Source organism: Onychostruthus taczanowskii, unplaced genomic scaffold, assembly GCF_017590055.1.
Source record: "Onychostruthus taczanowskii isolate IOZ18803 unplaced genomic scaffold, ASM1759005v1 scaffold57, whole genome shotgun sequence".
NCBI lineage: Eukaryota > Metazoa > Chordata > Aves > Passeriformes > Passeridae > Onychostruthus > Onychostruthus taczanowskii.
In genome coordinates this window covers 2,005,123-2,025,487 of record NW_024503346.1, presented here as the reverse complement: position 1 = coordinate 2,025,487, position 20,365 = coordinate 2,005,123, and the positions used below count along the sequence as shown (strand labels likewise).

The 20,365-nt window shown below is 46.0% G+C and overlaps 1 protein-coding gene across 1 annotated transcript in view; it reads left to right on the top strand.

Annotated features, from left to right (window-relative positions):
* The window catches only part of BCAS1 (brain enriched myelin associated protein 1), a 31,933-nt gene extending 11,901 nt beyond the window's left edge, over positions 1-20,032 (top strand). Inside the window, 11 exon segments of the mRNA XM_041417806.1 lie at positions 281-433; positions 940-984; positions 3,751-3,891; positions 5,923-5,958; positions 6,189-6,389; positions 9,964-10,131; positions 12,808-12,873; positions 16,201-16,244; positions 16,246-16,317; positions 16,424-16,682; positions 19,565-20,032. Coding sequence (XP_041273740.1) covers positions 281-433; positions 940-984; positions 3,751-3,891; positions 5,923-5,958; positions 6,189-6,389; positions 9,964-10,131; positions 12,808-12,873; positions 16,201-16,244; positions 16,246-16,317; positions 16,424-16,682; positions 19,565-19,639 — 1,260 coding nt within the window. The 3' untranslated portion in view covers positions 19,640-20,032.
* Positions 20,033-20,365: the final 333 nt, after the last annotated feature.

The window sequence follows — 20,365 nt, the reverse complement described above, 5'->3', positions numbered from 1 at the left end:
TTCACAAGCTCAGCCTCGAAAGGACAAAAGTGGAGTTTGGGGCTCGCCCTGTGCTTGTTGTGGCTGAGAACAACGTTCCCCCAAGCAGCAGCAGCGCTTGAGTGTCCGAGGGGAGAGGGGAAGGAGAGGGATAAATGCTGGATTGTTCTGCCCGTGGGCTGGGCAGGAATGGTTGGAATTGCCGTTGTGACTCCCAGCGAGTCACAAAAGCCACTTTTGCATTCCACTGGGCATCAGGCAAGCTGGCACTGAGCAATCTGTGCCCCCTTTTATTTTTTAGGAGATAGATGAGTGCAGCCAAGAGGAGCTCGGGCAGGACTCTGCAGGTGAGCGGGGCCCGGCTGCTGCAGCACCTGGGAGGGCACGGGCACAGCAGGACAGTCCCCAGGCGGCTGCAGGACAGGGCTCAGTCATGAGCTTCCTCAAAACACTGGTAAGTTCTGCCTTGCCTTTCCATCTCTTTGGGCTTCAGCTGTTTCCAAAAATCCCCTGTGGGAGTGGAGAAGTTGTATAAATTCAGTAAAATGTGTCAATAAATGTAAAATGTTCTCTGTCAGGGGGGATGAGGAGGGTGTGGGGGGACACTGAAATGATCAAGTGAGTGCCACCTGCTCTGCAAACTTCCACTTCTACACAGATACAGATCTTGGACTGTCTCAAAGACTTCCTGCTTGATATTCCTTTTGTACCACCTCTAAAAGTTCATTTTTATTAATTGTTTAGAAGCTTGAATAGTAAATATTCACTCCAGGCATTTTTCATCGTAGCCATTACGTTGTTCTCAAGGAATATTTGCATTATCAATTTTCCCACTTGAGGCAAGCAATATGTGTATTTTCCCTTTGTGCAAATAAAACCTGCTGATTTCAAACTTATCTTTTCGATCCTTTGAAAGGCTGGGTTGAGTGATCTTTTTTTTTCTTTTTAAATTCCTTTAAGGTCTCCCCAAGCAAAGCTGAAGCCAAAAGTGATTCTGAAGACAAGGTAGGCAGTTCCTTGTTCCTTGGTCATTAGGTGTTTTTCACACAGGGATTTCCTCTTCATTTTGTTGGGTTTTTTCTCTAACTGATGTCATAATTTGAAGTAATTTCAAATATTTTCCGCTGGATAAATTGAAAAGAAAGAGGCTAAACAGTGCAATTCTTAATATCATCTGTTACAATCACAATCTGTTGTGTTTTCTGCAAGCTTGGTGATGACTGGTGACACTTTTGGTTGTTTCTCTGACTTGTTTTTGATCTAAAATTTCCGTGAAAACTTTGAGTCCACAAAAAAGTTCTGTTTGCTCGTACAACAGTTTTCCTTGTGCCTTGGAAAAACTTTATTAAGAAAAAAGGAATAAAACCCTAAAAATGGAAGTGGTTTTCCCGTGCAGATATTAGCCAAAATCACAACATTTTTGGGTTTTCTCTTTATTTTTTTATTCTTTTGTCCTATTCAATATTCAGTCTTTGTGGCAAGCTTGGTGAGTACATGGGGGATTTAATTCTGAATAACTCTATAAATTATTCTCAATAACTCTGAAAATCATCAGATAGGGTGAAGCTTTTCCAAGCAATGCAGAAAATGCAGTTATTAAAGTGCCCTGCCTCAGGGAGACTTGCAGCTCTTCCCAGAGGTGGTGAACAATCCAGTTTGGATGGAAACAACCCCAGTTCCTTCCCTGACTCTGTCACCTGTGCCAGGTGACTGCTGGTGCTGCTGTCATTTGGACAGGAATATTCTGGGTGGGTTTGGTTTGCTGGCACACCTGGCAGGGCAAACAAACCCAGGTGACTTGCAGGATGTGCAAACTCCTTCCAGGAGATTAAGTGGGAGTTCTTTTTTATTGGGAATTCCTTTATCTGATATGGCATTTGTACTTCAATAAAGGGGAAATATGTCGAGGAGGTTAATTTATCAGCTCCCAAGTAGAAAAGCTGCAGATTTTTTGGCTGATAGGAAATAATGGTATTTTTTTTCCCCCAAAAAACAACTGAAGTGTGTTAAAGATAAAGCTTTGCTAAGTGAAGTTTTCCTGAATGCCATGGGGCTGTTGGGTGGCTGCTTTGCCTTCAAATGATAGAGTCATGGAATATCCTGGAGCTGGAAGGGATCCAAAGGTTCATCCAGCCCTGGCCCTGCACAGAGCCCCAGCAATCCCACCCAGAGCCTTGTCCAGGCACTTTTGGAGCTCTGAAAGGTTTGGAGCAGGGAATGATCTCTGGGGAGCCTGGGCAGTGCCCCAGCATCCTCTGGGGGGGGGGAACCCTTCTGTTTCTGTAGGGTCAGGCTCTTATCAGTGCTGGCTCCAGCTCTAATCAGCTGCTGGGCCACGTGTGCTGCCAGCAGCCGGGCACACCCTCGGTGGTGGCAGTCCCTCAGGTGCCTTGGGCAGGCTGAGCTAGAGCAGAGACTGGACAGAGCTAAAGAATAAAGCAGGGATTTATGAAAAGGATCTCCTCCATGGATCCACCTTGGGCAGCACAAGAGCCCAGCCAGGGCTGCACCCAAGATGAACCCAAATGGTCCCAAAAGGAACCCAAGATGAACCCAAATGGTCCCAAAAGGAACCCAAGATGAACCCAAATAGGCCCAAAATGAACCCAAGATGAACCCAAATGGTCCCAAAATGCACGATGGTCATGGGGTCTCTCCCTGGGATCAGCTCTGCTCCATGTGCACATTGCAGTTCAGTGTCCAATTCCAGCTCAGCCCCTGCACTCCCACCCTGCTTGTTTTTCTCTCTGCAGCCCACGGGGTTTGTGCTCTTGGGCTGAGATTTGGATCATTTGTCCTTGGTGCCCAGCTGGAGCAGGAATTGTTTTGTGTCCCTGCTCTGTGCACAGAGCTCACCATCCCATAATATGAACCCAGACCCACACACTAAAGCAGCACAGAACCTGAAAAATAGAAAAAGAAAAATAGAGAATAGAAAAGCTAAACCCAAAGGCATCACCGTGGTGGCTGTCCCTCAGTGGCTGTCCCTTCCTCTGTGCCCACACCAGTTCAGAGCCTGGTCACACCTGCTCAGGCAGTTCCTACAAACCAAGAGGTTGTTTGCACAAGGTCTGCCCCAAGTCACTGACCTCACCCTCCTGTGGCAGACCCTGAGCTGATCCTGTGTCATTCTGTGTTCAGGAATTGTAGGAATTTTGCAGGGAAAAGGGTCATTTTTGCTGTGAGAATTAGTAAGGAATAATCCTTCATCCTCCTCCATGCCAGGTAGTCAAAGGCATCTTCCTGCTTTAAATCCTGGGACCTCGAGCAATTAATTAATTAATTTCAAGGACATTAATGCAAGCTTGAAATATTTAGGCAGTGTATATCATGAATATTCACACTGCCCTTTTGCTAAATAATGCATTATATAAAACATTTTAAAGTCCCTATTATGCTGCAATAAAAAGACTGAAGGTTCCTCCAAAGATTTATATATTTGCCTGTTTTAAATTATAAATCCTAAATTGCTTCTTCATGACTTAGAAAGGCAGATGTTTGTGTGATTTAGGTTTCAGTTTAGTGGAGATTTTAGAGGGAAAGTCGTGGTTTAGTTTGGAATCGGGTGGATTGCATTGGCTTTTATTTTGCTGTTGGTGTGAAAAAAAACTCTGAGGAGAGCTGAGAAATCACACAGGAAAAACCCCACAATTTATCCAGAGCTAAGAGGGGATCTTTTCCTTTAATCCCACGTGTGTGATGATGGAATAATGTCTTTGATGAAGCAAATATCTGCAGCAAACACTCACCTGCCCCTGCTGTTGTGCCAAGGGCTCCAAGGCGGAGAAGGGCCCTGGGGGACAGCCTGGCCCGAAGGCAGCAGCAGAATCCCCCTCCAAAGGAGCCAAGAAAAAGAAGGCACAGAGCCCCAAGCTGGGCCACAGCACCTTTAGCAAACTCTTTAGGCACAAGGTTGGTATGGAGCTCCAGGAGCAGCAGAACCCTGAGCAATCACAGCTGGCTCCTGTGAGAGAGGAGTTCTTTGCCCACATCTGGCCAGATGTGCAGAGCTCTGGAGGTTCCTGGGGGAGCATTTCTGTGCTGGGGGGGATGGGAACCATCCTGAGCTGCACCTTCGTCTCCTTGGGCCCTCTGTGAGCTCAGGGTTCTGGAGCAATAATTCCTGGAGCAATAATTCCTGGAGCAATAATCCCTGCCAGTTACTAACACAGACTAAACCCCCCTGGCCACTAAAAACCAAAATCAGAGGTGCTGACAAACAATGAATTGTGTAGAGGTGACCAAAGCCTGAAACCAGAGAGGTTTGGGAGCTCAGCCCAGCCACAGGTCGGGTTTTATGTCATTAATGTACACCAGAACTTGGCTGAAATTGGCATTTTGGGGCATCTGGTACAGCACAGAGGAGGCTGGAACATGGAATTCCCTGCAGAAATAGGGATTTCTCACTGCAACCAAGAAAATTAATTTATTTTAGTTGTGATTTAGTTTGGAGTAGAAAAAAAAATCTGGGTTTGATGAGTACTTTAAAGGGCTCAAAATGCACAGTCAAGCAAATGGCTGTTTCAGAGGACGTAAGCTTTTACGTTAAAAACCAGAAATTACCAAAAACTTTTGGCCTCAAGCTCTGTATTTAAACATTTCTGCGTTCTCTGAAGATAATCATGGCAGGCAAGCAGAGAATTGCAGCCTTTTAGCCCAGAGAATGCAGAAGCAGGGACCCTTCCAGTGGGGGAGGATCTTAATTAATATTTAGTTCTCCCTCCAAACACCCACATGGAATTTCTGGTGAGTAGGGGGCTTTATAATCAAGGGCATAGGGCATTCTTTAATACATTTTAAAACCAAAAATGTTCTTTCCACTATCTCATTTTTGAGGGGAAAAAAAAAGTAATCTGCATAGTAATGAAGGAATAATAATATTCCAAATGAATTCAAGTGTGCAGTTCTTCCCAAAACCTTAAATTTGATATCTCAGCTTCATTTCTTAATAAAATTAAAATATTAATTACTTGTTCATAATGAATTAAGGTTCCTGGTAAAAACCAAACCTGACTGGCATTTTTAAAGATTCCATTCCAATAATTAATATTGCAATAAACTGTAGTGAGAAAATTCCCTGGAATATTTAATGAAAGTTTAAAGAGTTTGAGTTAACAGAAACATTGTTTTTCAGGCTCCTGTGTTACAAAATCCTAACTCTAAAGCAGCTTGTGATGCTCTTCCCATCCATGCACATTTGTCCTTCATTCCATGCTAATTTTGCATATAACTGTGCTGATTTATGGAATTTTCCTTGGAAGAGAAGGGTGAATCCCATGCTGAAGCCAGCCCGTGGCATCCTCACCCTTGTTCTCACCTCCCTTTCTGGGTGTTGTTTGTCAAAACTGACCATAAAAAAGAGTTCTTGGCTCCTGCAGAATAACTGCCCTGCAAAATGTCTCACCTGCCCTGCAAAATGCCTCACCTGTTCTGTGGAGAACTTCCCAAAGTCTGCCCAGGCTGCTGGAGCCTGTCCAGATGGGTTGGGTGGGTTTTTGTGGCTCAGGTCATTCTTCAGTGTGAGGGGTAAGAGATGCAGCTAACATCCCTGGCCAAGGAGGAATTTAACTGGCTCCTCCTTTGTGTATCCTGCTGAAATCAGGAGCCCCATCACTCAGTGTTTGTGCTGAAGGAAATCCCACCTCCTGCCCAAAAATACGAGAGCTGGGTGGAACAGCATATATATTTTTAAAGAACTAGTTGAGGACTACAAGCACAAAGGATGCAGCACCAAGCTGGTGCAGGTACAAGGATGGGACCTGGCATTCCCTTCAGCAGCCTCCACTCTTCCAGGGATCAGTTACCATGGCTGCAGGAGCCAGGACTTGCACACACATTCACTAAATATAAAATAATTGGTGACACAGACAATTGCTGGCCTGTGGAACTGCAGTGCTGCCGTGGCCTCAGACAGACTCATCTTTGTGTTTTGTTTCCCTTCAGGCTGCGAAAGAAACCCAGCAGACAACCAACACCAAAGTGAGTAGGAGGGGTTGAATTATCTGTGCAATGCAGGAAAAGGGGAATTCTCACTGCTGTGTTCAGTCTTTAAGTGTTTTAATTTCTGCATCTTGTTCTGGCTTTGCTGTGTCTTTGTTCCTCTGCCCAAGGAAGTAGGGCTGGAGGGGCTGGGAAGAGGGGATGCTCACCTGCCCCAGGTGATGGCTGTGCATTTGTTCCCCACAATCTCCATGTCCTCTCATTCCCAGAGCCCTGAGCAGCCTCCTGTGACCTGTGTCAAAGCAGACAGAAATGTCCCTCCCTCCCAAGAGGCGCCGGCCAAGCAGAACCCGAAGGCGCCGGAGGCCGCGGCCCCTCCGCAGGCAGTGAGCACCGATCCCCCCCGGGAGGGCACCAAGGACAAGGGCTCGGCCACTCCTCTGCCCCTCAGCAAGCTCTTCTGGAAAAAGGTACAGGGGAATGGAGGAATGGAGTTCATTCCTGCCAAACCCGCCACGGGCAGCAGCTCCCACGTGTCCAGCAGCAGGGGCATGAATTAACTGTGGTGCTTTTCATGTTTTTATGGAGTCAGGAATGTTATCCTTTCACAATTCAGTGCTTCTGTTAAATATCCCCCAGAGATCACAGTGTTCTTTACTAAAATGTATCATTAGTAGAGATAAAGCTCTAAAACCTCGTTTGATTTCTTTGCTTTAATATCTGAAAAGCTGGGATCAGGGGGATCTACTCTTACTCCGCAGAAATTGTTCTGTGACAGAGCTGGTCAGCCTTTGATTTGGGGTCTCAATTGCTTAGGAAGACACATAGTTCCTCAGGTTAAATAATAATTTTAACTAAATTTAGGGCTAACTCTAAAAACACAGTTCCTGTTTCCACGTCCATATGGTTTATAAGCTGAAGTTCATTCATTCTTAATTTCATTTCACAGAAGGGCTGTATGAAACTTTACTGAGTCACTGGATGTTAAATAACTGCTTTTCTGGGCTTCTGCTCAAGCTCAAACCCGAGAAATTTGCTGCTTCCAAACACCCAGATGCCCCTGAGTGGCTGCTGCTCCTGCAGCTTCTTTAGCTGACTTTTCCCACTGGAGATGCAGTTTGGATATTTAATTTATGTTAAAAAAACCACAAAGGTGTTTAGATATTTACAGATTAAACATGCTTGAAAATAATCAAAGCTTCAAACATTCGCCACTTGGGACTGAATTTCCAGGGGAACTGAGGGGATCAGGTGCTTGGAATGAGAGGAAAGTTGGGAATAAGAGGGAGAGAGAGGTTTTTCTGTAGTTGTTATTGCTACAGAAACCTCCTCCTCTGAGTAGTCTGGCTTATTTGAAAACAGAGCTGGGAAGCAGGATGTGTGCTGAAGATCAGGATGAAATCAGGAGAGAAGAGGCCTCCTGGCAGGCTGCTGTGTGTAGTTTCAGTGTAAAACAGCAAAAAATCCATCTGAATTCAGTCATTTCTTAATGAAGTATCAAGGATTTAAAAAAAAAAAAAAAGAGGAGAGATGTGCAAAAACCAAAAGGCAACAGGTTGCCCTCATACTCACCTTGGTTTGAAGACTCTGTGGGGTGTTCTGCAGTGAGTTTATCTTTTTCTGGCACATTTAATGCACTGTCCTTTTGCTAGGACAGAGAATCCAAGCTCAAATAGGTGGAGAATTCAGAATCAGGAGTAGCTTTGCTTTTGAAGTCGCAAACAGCAACCACAACACTCAATGGATGCAGGATTCAGCTCCAGCTTCTCTTTCCAGGCAGTCTCTTAAATATCCATCTTCTGATGAGCTTTCACTTCAAAGTGCAGCTAATGAAGTGCCTGTCAACACGTGGCAGTTAATGCTGCTCTCTGCCTGCAGATGAATAAATATGGAAAGGGAAAATGAAAAATTCCTTATTCAGCTTCTCAGCTGGGAGCCACTTTGTATTTGCCCCATTTCCTGATCAGTCTTCACGAGAATTTTCAGAACTGTTACTCAAATATTTGCTGTGCCAGCATTTCCCTTTTTCTTTTTTTTTTTTTTTTCTTCTTTTTTTTTTTTTTCAGAAGGAATACTAATAGGGAATTACAGTGAGCAATTTCCAATATTTGTGTTGGAAAGCTGCTTCCAAGGCCTGGTAGATATCTGATCAGGGCAGAGAAACATGATGCTTCACATTTATCTGATCAAAGCAGGCCAGGCCAGGGTGGAAGGTGATCAAGGCAGCATTATTTACACCGCTCTGGGATCTGTCTTTGCTTAAAAAGCTTGAATTTTAAGCAACTCTTGCCATGCAACTGCAGGAAAATCTTGCTCTTTTTACTGATGTGCAGACAGCAAACTGGTTAATTACTGGGTGAAGCAGAACGTGGAATCCCACAATGGTTTGGGTTGGAGGGAGCTTAAAGTGGCCCACCCAGTGCCACCCCTGCCATGGCAGGGACCCCTCCCACTGTCCCAGGGGGCTCCAAGCCCTGCCCAGCCTGGCCTTGGGCACTGCCAGGGATCCAGAACAGCCACAGCTGCTCTGGGCACCTGTGCCAGGGCTCAGCACCCTCTCAGGGAGGAATTTCCTCTGTATACCCAAACTAAATTTCCCTTCTTTCAGTGTGAAGCCATCCCCCCTTGTTCTGCAGAAGAATTTCCTGAAGAAATGTGCAAAAATCCCTCATCCTTGAAACAACTCAATCCCTGAAAAGCTGCCTAACCCTAATTTAACTGGGCAGTGCCTTTTGGAGCTTGGCATTTGGTCCCAGGGTGCTTTTGTTGGTTGTGCCACCAATTCCAGTGCAGAGCAAACCTGCAGAGACAAAACTCCTTTGGGGTGCAGCAGAGTGGTCCCAACCTGCCCCCACTGGAGGGATCCCAGGAGCTGAGCCCTGCTTTACTGAGCCACTGCTTCCACTCTGCTCTGAATCATTTCCTTCCAGCAAATAGATGGGGAATTGATGATATGGATGTGTGAATAGGCAGAGATCCAGAGTAAAATTATTATAGATTGATTATCTCAAAGCTGTTCATAAATTTAAATTAAATCTACAATTGCACGGGGCAGTGGGATGTGCTGCAGCCATCTCAGGCAGCAGGGGATAAGGAATATTTATTCTCTCATCATTCTTCTCCCTGTTGCCCCACCCCCAAAATGTTGTTTCTTCCACAAAAGAGGAGTCAGGAACAAAGCAAAATCTCTCCTGCTGCTGTGGAGTCCATGGTGAGTCCCCTTCCTGAATGTGGAGTTCTCTGCAACTTAAAAATATTACAGAACTAAAGGTGTGATGGAATACTGAGTAAATATATTGGATGGCTCCTCTATGAAGGACTAAATAAACTGGGATTTTATTTGCTCAGAAAGGGAGATGACAACAGCACACAAAAACTGCTGTAAAGGGGAACAGGAAATATCCTTTTTCACAATAAAAGTTCAGCATCCAAATAAAAGAATGTGGTGACAAATAAGAATAAATGAGTGACAGGACAGGGGGAATGGCTCCAAATTGGCACAGGGGAGGTTTAGATGGGATATTGGGAAGGAATTGTTCCCTGGGAGGGAGGTGAGGTCCTGACACAGATTCTCAGAGGAGCTGTGGCTGCCCCATCCCTGGAAATGTCCAAGGCCAGGTTTCAGCAATTAATAGTGTCCCTAGTGTGTTTCAAATAATCTTAATTCTGCTTTTGAGTGCAAATTCCTGAGTTTTATGGTTTTTCTCACATTTACTGGATTTACTTGAGCCTCATCTCCTCAGGACAGCATTGCTGCGTGTAATTTCATTTTCATTCTTTCTACATTGTAATCAAAGCTAGGTTCTTGTGATTGGGAACCAGCAACTCAAGAAAGGTTATTTCTCTTGTTTATATAAACTGGTGGGGTTTTAACACTTATTCACTTCCTTTCAATTGGGATCAATCAAATTCCTGAAGCAACGTGAAGAGAACAGCGAAGCTGAGGATGTTTTTATGCCCTGTTTGATTGTAAAATTGTAAGAATTCAACTAACTCCTCACAGATTGAGCCACAATGTTTCTTGCACTTTATTCCCAACCCCAGAACTCCTCGGAAGAAGCAGAGGCCGTGAGCAGTGAGAAGGCAGAGGTGGCTCTCGAGGCCGTGGCTCCCGACAGGGACGAGAGCAAGAGCACGGAAAGCACCGAGGTGAAACCGCGAGGGGCGGAGAGCAAAACGCCCAAGGCAAACCTGAGGAAGTTCTTTAAGCTGGTAAGAGCAGCTTTGCCCTTCGGGAGCTCAGGGGGCTGGGGAGAGGCTTGGAAAACACCTTGCCTTTGTCTGGGAGGGTACAGGGGCGCTCAGGGATGAGGGATGTTCAGGGATGCTCGGGGATGAGGGATGAGGAGTGCTGAAAGATGCTCAGGGATTAGGAGTGCTGAAGGATGCTCAGGGATGAGGGGTGCTCAGGGATGCTCGGGGATGAGGGATGAGGAGTGCTGAAAGATGCTCAGGGATTAGGAGTGCTGAAGGATGCTCAGGGATGAGGGGTGCTCAGGGATGCTCAGGGATGAGGGGTGCCGAGGGATGAAGGATGCTCAGGGATGAGGGGTGCTCAGGGATGCTCAGGGATGAGGGGTGCTCAGGGATGCTCAGGGATGCTCAGGGATGAGGGGTGCTCCGGGATGCTCAGGGATGAGGGGTGCTCCGGGATGCTCAGGGATGAGGGGTGCTCCGGGATGCTCAGGGATGAGGGGTGCTCAGGGATGAGGGATGCTCCGGGATGCGCGGCTGGGACTTCTCCCCGCATTCCCCCGTGCATTCCCCGTCCTGCATCTCCCTCTCGCGGCTCCTCCCGGAACGTCCCGAGGGCTCCGGTGGCCCTTTCCCCGCCGAGGTGGCCCAGGGAGCTCCAGGGGTCGCGACACCGAGGATGCTCCCCCTCACAAACCGCACCATCCCCCGTGGGAAGCCCCTGGAGGAGCCCATCTCCAACCCCGCCTCCAAATCCATCTCCTGCTGGCCACGGCACTGTCACTCCTCCTGTGCCGTGTTCTGTCCTGCACTGGCTTTGGGGAGTTGTATTTTTAGTGGCAGGACTTTTTTTGGCAGTTTGTGTAGGTTAGGTAAACTGGCACGTGAAAGGAAAGGAGGCAGCCACTCCTGCAAAGGTCCATCAGGAGGGAAAGAGGAAAGGCAGAAAGTAGAATCTAATCCTGCTTCTCAGGGCAAAACTGTTCCCAGATCATCTGCAGTCCCACATAATCAAACTTTTAGGCAATGAATAGCATTTAGAATTGAGAATAACTATGTTGTCACAACTATTGGTGAAAATGCAGCAGGGTGTTGTCTGTCCCCACCCTCCTCCATTTAAAAACATCCCAACCCACCCTGCTGACTGCTGAAAACTTTGTGGGCAGCAGCAAGCCCAAGTGACCAGAGGCAAGGATAAGAGGTCAGCAGTGCTCTGGAGAGAAATCCTTGGGATTGTTTCGTCCTCATCTCACTGGCAGCAAGAGGGAGCTTTGTCTAGACCTCAAGGTCTTTACTCTGTTTTTGGTTAAAAATAATCATAACAATAAAAATACGAGGTGGATTAGAGAGGTTGGCTAAAGCAGGGCTATTTTTATCTGGGTTTGTGGTGTTTATAGGGGAAAAGGTAACACTGATTGCTGTTAAAGCAGGTTTGGTTTTTTTCCTAAAGGCATTTGAGGACTTGCTAAAACACAAATGCAGAGCAGATCTCATCACAGCCCATCTCCATGCACTCTGGACTGGGTTTGTCCCCAGCACAGACCACACTGTGCTTCCTCCCCTGCACCTCCTGCACAGATAAAGCTCCCGAGCACAAACCCTGCCAGGCTCAGCATGGCACCTGCCAGGGACAGGGTTTTCCCCACAAAACCCATGAACTGTCATGGAGTGGTTTAATTTTCTCTCCTGCTGCTGCCATGCATTGATTTTTGTGGTTTTGTAGGAAAGTCAGGGTTGCAGTAACCCCATCTGTGGGACCAGGCTGGTGCTGCTGTAGCTCTACCAACGTAGAGCTGCAGCAAACCACAATTCCGCCTGAGATAAATTTAGAACAAAAGTCACATCCTTTCATTGTTTTCATTGAACTTCTGCAATGAAAAATGACATTTAAATTTGGGCACTCTGAAATCCTGCAGTTTATTTCATGCTTTGCTGCTGAGTTCTGTGGCTCAGGAGAACACACTGAACCCTCCCAACACATTTTTAAACACAAATGCTCATTCCTGTTGTCCCTTTTGTAGCACTGATTGTAACTTAAGCTTAACCTAATTCTCACAAAATGTGTACTGTTTACTTAGTTTGGTCAAACAGGGGTTTCTCACTTTTAAATCTAGATGGAAATGGGTTTTTACCTTAAAAAGATATTTCAGAGTCACGGTTTGCTCTGAGTGACCTTCCAGTGCTGCAGCCTCAGGCTCTGCCTGGATTGTCCTGACTGGGAAGTGTGGGAACCAAGGAGGATTATTTTTTAGAGGCTTAAGGACTGCAGGAATAAACTGGAAAGTAAAAATCAGGATTAAATGGATGCTGATGACAAAATATGGAAACATCCCTCTAAATGTGAGTGGGCTTTAATTATTCACAGCACATGCACTTAGTAGGGTGAGTAAAGAGCAAGTCCCACTAGGTCTTGTAGGACAGATTTGGCTCTGCAAAGCAAAGAAAAGCTCTTTCCTAGAAAATTCCAGCAGCAGGGCTGACAGCAGGTTCTTGTTTAGTGGCTGAAATGATCCCTGCTCAGGCCTTGATGGGAAACCTGACTGGCAAGAGGCAATCCCACAGAACAGAGCCAGCAAAACCCACCCTGGAGATGGGGACATTTCCAAAGTGGAGGTGCTGAAGTGCCTTCAAGCCTTGATTCCTGGGAGTTTTCCTCCTGAACGAAGCCTCAAACAGGACCCTTTGTTGTTTTAGTCAGTCAGGGGGGATGGAGGGACCCCCTGCTCCGAAGAGGGAGATGGTCCCAGCCCCAGACACCACGTAAGTGGACTTTGGATCTTTGGCCTGGACTTCTTCATCCTCTGGTGGTGGGTTCTTGTCACCTCCTTCCACACAGCTCTGCCTCTTGAGATGGAAAAGTCACTGAAAGGAGAGTGCTACACTAACTGAGCTTCATGTATTTACACACAGCTTCTGTTTCTTTTATCTGTTCAGAATATTAAACAAGATTTTAAAGAGTCAACATCATATTTTATTTTTTAAAAAAAGCTTTTTCCGGGTGTGTTCCTTTTCTTAAAATAATCAGTGGGTTTATGTACAATCTTCTTCCTCTCTCTTGCTGCTTTTTGACTTTCTGCAAGAACCTTGGCTCAGGCAGTGGAGCTAAATACACACAAAATTATTTTTACTTTGTTGATTTACTTGACTTCTGAGGAAAGAATCATTTAGGTGGAAACTCTACGAAAGAGAACTGAAAACGAGAATGAAAACTGTTCACTGCAATGTAACAAAAGCCATGAAAATATTTGTTTCTTGTTCTGTTTTTGTTTCTTTTGTTCTGTGTTCATAAAATCTAAACCCAAACTTTGGGTGTGGTGTTTTCAATCTAATCTTCATGGCTTTCAAAATGCTCCAAAAAAAAAAAAAATTTTCATTAGAAATACAAATTCTGTTAATTTGAGAGTCAAACCCTCATGTGCTGCAAGTGAAGATATCCTGAAGAATTCATCTCTCAGTAATGAGAACTAAAACAAGGTTCTGTCTATAGACAGTTTCCTTTAAGAGGAAAACTGAAGTTGCATTCAAAACTGTCATTTCAGAATTTCCTCTTTTAAATAGCTGTAAAATTATATCTCTCTCTTCCTATTTTCACAATGTCTGATGACACCAAGGTTAATTTGTATGAATTATGTCTCTAAAAGCACGCTAAATATAGAAGGGCCTTGTCTTGTGACACTTAATCCTTATTTCATACAAGAGCTTTGTGAAGTGATCTGGCTAAGACACCAAAAGTTTCAGCCCTGGATCTATTTTATTATTTTAATGAGCAGCCAGCTTCCCTCCATTTCTGTCAATCAGTTTATTGTTCTTCCTCCTTCTCTCCCTTGCCCTGGTGTAAAGTAGAACAGTTTTATTCCTCAGAGGAGCCCAAGGAAAACTGGATCTGCTGCTGACTTCTTCCTTTTTGGGGATTTCTTTGAAAGGATTTCCTTAAATTATGCTGTAGTGTCTCTGGAATGCTGTGATTCTTCTCCCCTTCCCATCCCTGCCACTCTGCACCCTCCTGAAATTTCAGCACTGCTCCAAAACCACAGAAATCCCAGGCTTAAAACTCAGCCTTGGCCCAAGGTCTCCTGTAAGGTAACGGGGAAAATGCTGTCCATTTTTCTTTTTTTATTTCAGTGGCACTGCTGATGTTGAGGGAGGCAAAGCAAACTGCCAGGAGCAGCTCCCCTTTGGAATAAGGAGCATTAACATCTTTCATTATTCCTTGGCCTCACTCCGCATTTCCTGAGCTGCTCCCGTCAATATCAAATCTGCCAATTTCCTGCCTTTCAAGGTTAATATGAAACACCTCAAAGAGATGATCTGATAGGGTTGGAGTTGGGTATTTTTTGCCTGGGAAATGTATTATGAATATTTTTTAAAAACTGTTTAGTCTGCCTGACATCAAAGGCCCCACCTGCTCTCGGCCACGGGGACGGTTCTGCTTTGGCTGCAGCGCTGTCTCAGGCACGTGTGGGGAGGAAAACTCTAATTTTACACCCACAGAGCAAAGCCACAGATTGCACAGAGTGTTTCTGAGGGTTCCAGGCTCCTCTGCCCCTCTGAACTCGGCTGTGGCTGGGCTCAGTCCCGGAGCTGTGCTTGTTGCTGCAGTGAGGGTGAATTTTTGCAATTTCACCAGAGAATCCTTTCAAAGGTGAGCTGAGGCCACTTCCAGTGAGAAGAGTCTTGGGAAGCAGCTCAGAGCTCCCAGACTTCACTGAGAGACAACTTTCCATTTGCTTTGTGTCCATCCTCGTGCTGGGAGAGCTCCTGCATCCCTTGGGCACGGCAGTGTCACTGCCCAGGTGAGGGGACACAGGTGGGCTGTGCGTGGTGCCTGTGAGCCCAGACCACAGCTCTGCTCTCCTCTGACCCCACTGAACCTGCTTTAAACATTCATAAATCTGCTGATCCCCTCCTTCACGTTCTCCTGCACAAAGACAAGCTGCTGACTGGGTTTTTTTAAGAGCAGAGCAATCCAGGTGTGAGGAAATATTTACCACATATATTAATCTCTGGAAAAAGAAATAATTCCAAAAGCTCGTGTTTAGTGGAGGAGTTGAGTCTCCTGGTCAAGTCTGAATGTATTAAATGGGTTCTGTGATTTAAACAGGGAACTTCTTTAAGGCTGGGCAGTGAGAAAAGCTGAATTGAGTGAAAAAAGCAAAGCAGCAGGATTGTTGTCCCCTCTCGTTCTTGTTTCCCCAGAATTAGACAGGCTTGAACATTCTTTATTTTTAAATACAAGAGGTGTATTTGCATTCTGTTTCTCTCAAGTTTCTCCTTTCAGCGTTTTCTCTGAAATCATGATATCTAAAAATGTTTTTGTTTTGAATGAAAGCTAAGCCTGGCGTGTGAGCACATAACCCCAGGCCTTCAGAAGAACACCAAATATTTCAAGACTAATGGTAAAATTCCCAAAGCTGGAAAAATACACAGCATTCAGCTTGGGCCATGGCCTGAGGGCAGATGTGAGATTTCCAGCTTTTCAGCATGGCAAATTTGTGCTGTTTTAATGATGGCAATAAATAAAGCCATATGGGTTTAGGGTTTTCTTTTTTTTTTTTTTTCATTTAAAAAAAAAGGAAAATCCTATTTGCAAACAGATTTCCTGGCTAAAACACCCTCATTTACTGCTGTCCAAACAGTGATGATTTCATTGTCTGATCCTTTGTTTGCCAGATATTATTTTCCTTGTGTGCACTTCAAATATATCCTGAACTTCTCTGAGTTCCAGGATCTTCCCCTTTACTCTAGACAGGTGCTTGGTGATTGTGGCTTTTTGGAAGATTTCCTGTCTCTTCTTTTGCACTTGCACATGAAATGTTCTATGATATTCTGGCTTTCCACATCCAAACCCTGTGTTGATCATTTTTGGGTGGAGTGCTGCTCATTCACAGGGAATTTGTTTTCACCCTTTGCTTTATGGGGTCTTTTGATTTTTGTCCTCTCTCAGATCTTTTCCTTGCACTTTTTTGGGTGCTTTCCCTGCTTGGGGTGCAGACTCTGGAGGTGTTTCAGTGGGCAGTGACTCTCAGTGGTGTTCCCTGCCTCCTCGAGCAGCCCCAGCAGGCACTTCAGGGATGTTGTTCCAGGCAGGGCTGGTTTGATCCCGCAGTCTTTGCTCACGGAATTCCATCAGCTCCCTGAGCCAACACTGCAGGAGTTCATCCCAGCCTCTGGAAATGCAAACCTGCTGGGCAGCGGGACTCCTCCTGCCAGGTGGCCTTTCATTTTTTTAATTATTTTTTTTCCCCTAACATATTTATGGATCTCCTTCTGAACTCTTTCTGTTCCCCACTAAAAATAACCCCTGTTTGAAACCCCTGCAGACTTTAAACGCCACGGAGAAGCCTCCTGCCCCATCTGAGAGCGACCCTGGGGGCCCAAGGAGCAAAGAGGGCTCCAAAGACAAGAAGTCCACGGTGGAGCTGGGCAAGCAGAAGGGCAGGGAGCAGCCAGAGCCCCGGGAGCAGCCAGCAGCTGACCCTGACTCCATCCACAACGGCGGGGACGCCAAGGAGCCCTCCTACAAGAAGACAGAGAAGAGGCAGTCCCTGGGAGGGTTTTTTAAAGGCCTTGTACGTTCATTTATCTTCCTGTTTTTGCTCTTTTCCAGCTGGTTTAGACATGCAGGCTCTGATCCACGTGGGATTTGTGCTTCAATTTCACCAGCAGGACTTGGGCCAAAGAACAGCAAGGTTTTGGGAAAGGAAGGAAAATTCGGGCCTCGGGATGCTGCTTGAGGCAGGGATGGTTTGGTGGTTTGCCCAGGAGGAGCTGATTGAGGCAGGGATGGTTTGGTGATTTGCCCTGGGAGAGCTGATTGAGGCAGGGATGGTTTGCCCTTGGGGTGCTGCTGCTGGTTGAGGCAGGGATGGTTTGCCCTCGGGGTGCTGGTTGAGGCAGGGATGGTTTGGTGGTTTGCCCTCAGGGTGCTGCTGCTGGTTGAGGCAGGGATGGTTTGCCCAGGAGGAGCTGATTGAGGCAGGGATGGTTTGGTGGTTTGCCCTCAGGGTGCTGCTGCTGGTTAAGGCAGGGATGGTTTGCCCTCGGGGTGCTGGTTGAGGCAGGAATGGTTTGGTGGTTTGCCCAGGAGGAGCTGGTTGAGGCAGGGATGGTTTGCCCAGGAGGAGCTGGAATTTTTGGCACAGCGCTGGGTTTGGGGTTCATGCCTTGGCTGTGGGGATGACTCAGAGTTCCTACAAATTACAGGGTGGTCATTAAAGGAAAGTGGAGGTGGGGCTGGTTTAGCAGAGGAAGCTGCCTGCCCCATGGGGGTGCAGCTGGGACATCCCTGCCAAACAAAATCCCTGCCAAACAAAATCCCTGCAAGTTCAAAATCAAGGCAGGTGATCAAAATCAAAACTCCTTTGTGGAGTTTAACAAGAGACACACATTTAGAATTCTTCCAGAAAGGGGGATCAGTGCCCAGCTGCAGGGTTTGAGCACAGATAAGGTTGTTCCTATGGTAAAAGAGATTAATTTATAATCTGTAGCAAATGTATTTAGGGAGTCTTTGAAAGATTAGATTAGAAAGAAAAAGGGGGAAAAAAGATTAATAACATTGTTTCCTGGGCTGGAATAACTCATAGTCCAGTTGTCAGGAGCTGGGAGTGCTCAGCACGTGGGAAGTATTCGGATTTTTTCTGATCAGAGTATGTGCTGCACTAACCCAAGCTTCTCCTGAGCAAAACCTGGGGGGAAAAAGTACTCCAGCACCAAGGTTTTGCTGTGTGTGCCCTTTAAAATGCTCTGCCCAAATGTTCCAAGCTCGGTGTCACAAAGCTATGAGCTGGTGGTACCTGAGCTCCTGAATCCCAGGCCAGAGCTGGAATCTGTCCCTTAAAAAAGGCAGAACAAAGCTCTTTCTTTCACGAGAAAGAAGGGCTTGGAAATTCCAGTTCAACAGGAATCATCAGCCAGTCTGATCTTCCTGCTTTAATCAGCAACCACCTTGAAAAAGGGTGCAGCAGGGGACTGCAGCGAGCAAATAAGTGACCTCTGCAAAATGGGTGCTAAAAGAGGCAAAATGGGGATTATCTCCACGGAGAATCCTCCTCTCCTGTCTCCTCCCTCCACCCTTTTATAGGAAAAAAAGGCAAATTGTAGCATCGTATTCCCTGATCAGTTCAGAAGTGACTTCATCGTGCTCAGACAGGAGCTGGAGCTGGCAGACCCCATTACTCCTGTCATGTGGGAAATCTTTACCTGATGTGGAGGTTTTTAGGGTTTCTGGCTAAATTTGGAATGAATAGCTCACTTAGTATTGGTTGGTGGATAAATGATGGATTTGCTGCTACCTGTAAATGGCCAAACCTTTCATTCTGCTCTAGAGCATCCTCCAAACTCAACGCCAGGAGAAGTGAAGCCACTGCAGCCAGCTCAGCTGCACAAGGCTACAATCAGTTTTACATGGGATTTTTCAGTCCATTGTGATTTTTGGCTGCCCTTTTTCACGCTTAGATCCTCCAAGGTGGAACCTTAAAGGAAGATCAGTGAGGTGGAGCCTTATCAGTGCAAAAACCTTGCTGGTTTTACTTCCCTGAAGGGGATGAAGAAGTCAAGACCTTTCAACTCTGCACGTGTAACACAGAATCCTCCTGAAGTGGTGACTCAGGTTTCCAGGAAGGGACAATTCACACATTATTCTGCCAGGTTCCTATCCTAGGGAAAGCACAGAGGCACCTTTGGCTTTGTCATGCTGGATTTTCTGCTTAGCAAGGCATGATTTGGGTTACAAACAGCACTGACACCCCACAGTGGTAACAGTGACCTCAAACACTGATTGTGGGTCCGTTTTGCTGAAGTTTTGGCAGCTTCAAGGCCAGCAAAATTAGGTCAGGCACCTTAAACCAGAGCCAAGTTTTTATCAGTTAGTGAAAAATGTAGTTGGTATAGTTAGAGCTATACATTTCCTTCATCTAAGCTGGATTAGTGTCTTGGAGTAGTTCCAAACCCAGAATTATGTTTGCAGTGTAAAAAAAGCTTTATCACTCGAACATTGTCGAATACCTGTCATGCATAAAAGTATTTAATGTTCCTTTAACCTAGAGCAGAGCAGGGCTGGCTATAATACACCATTCATCATGCCTGAAGGACTCTCAGCAGGGCTGCAGTGAAGCGTTTAGGGCAGGGAAATGGTAGAGAAAGTTATGCCAAAACTCCAATACTACAGACACACAGCAGCCTGGCTCTGGTAGGTGAGCCCAGTTCCTGACAACAATTGTTTCCATGCCAGTTGAGACAATTTTATTAAAATAACCCCCACATTTAGGCAGGAACTTTGTGTGGTTCTCATGATGCAGATGGTGCTCGTATATTTGTGCATATTAAATGAAGAAAAGCAGGGAGATTAAATCAGTGGGAAATATCTGGCAGCAAAAGTCTAGGGCACAATTCCAGACTTGACCATTCAGAAATAGTTGGAAATGTTTCTAAAGGTGTCCCTCTTGTTCCACAGGGCTCCAAAAGGATGTCGGATGCAGAAGTGCAGACAGATCCCGTGTCCATCCTCCCTGCTGGGAAATCCAAGTAGTGCCAGCTGCTGGAGGGAGGCTCAGCAGCTCTCTGGAGCTCCAGAAATGACTCCTTTCTGGCAGCAGAAATGACTCCTTTTCCTTCCCACGGCTGTCACAAACACCTGAGGCTGAAGCAAAAAAAGCTGAACACCGGGTACCACTGCAGGTTGTCATGGCAGGGTTTGTCATTTTTCAGGTTGTCTTTGCAGGGTTTGTCATTTTTCAGGTTGTCTTTGCAGGGTTTGTCACTTTTTCAGGTTGTCTTTGCAGGGTTTGTCATGTTGCAGGTTGTCTCTGCAGGGTTTGTTCCTCACCTGTAGAAAGCAGCTCTGCAGATCCCATGAAATGTGTTTAAGGTAAGGTGCTATGGATGGTTTGAAGTGTGCAGAGGGGAGGGTGAGTCAGGTACAAGGCTGTGGATGGTTTGAAGTGTGCAGAGGGGAGGGTGAGGCAGGCAGGGAATTCAATAAATGGCAGAAAAAGCAAGCAGGTGACAGAGGAAGGCAGCGAGGCACGGGCAGAGAATCCTCCTCTTCAGAGAGCTTGAAAGCAGCCAGGAAAACACAAATCCCCTGGAGAAATGTTCTGCTGCAGTGTAACAACAGCCGAGTCACTTCTGGTGGGGTTTCGACAGAGCTGGAATGAGAGCTGAGCCCTTCAGCCCGGCAGAACCCGTGGTGATCGAGTCCTGCTTCCTGATGGTTATTAATGTAAATTAAAACGCTAAAATGCAAAGGCTTGCC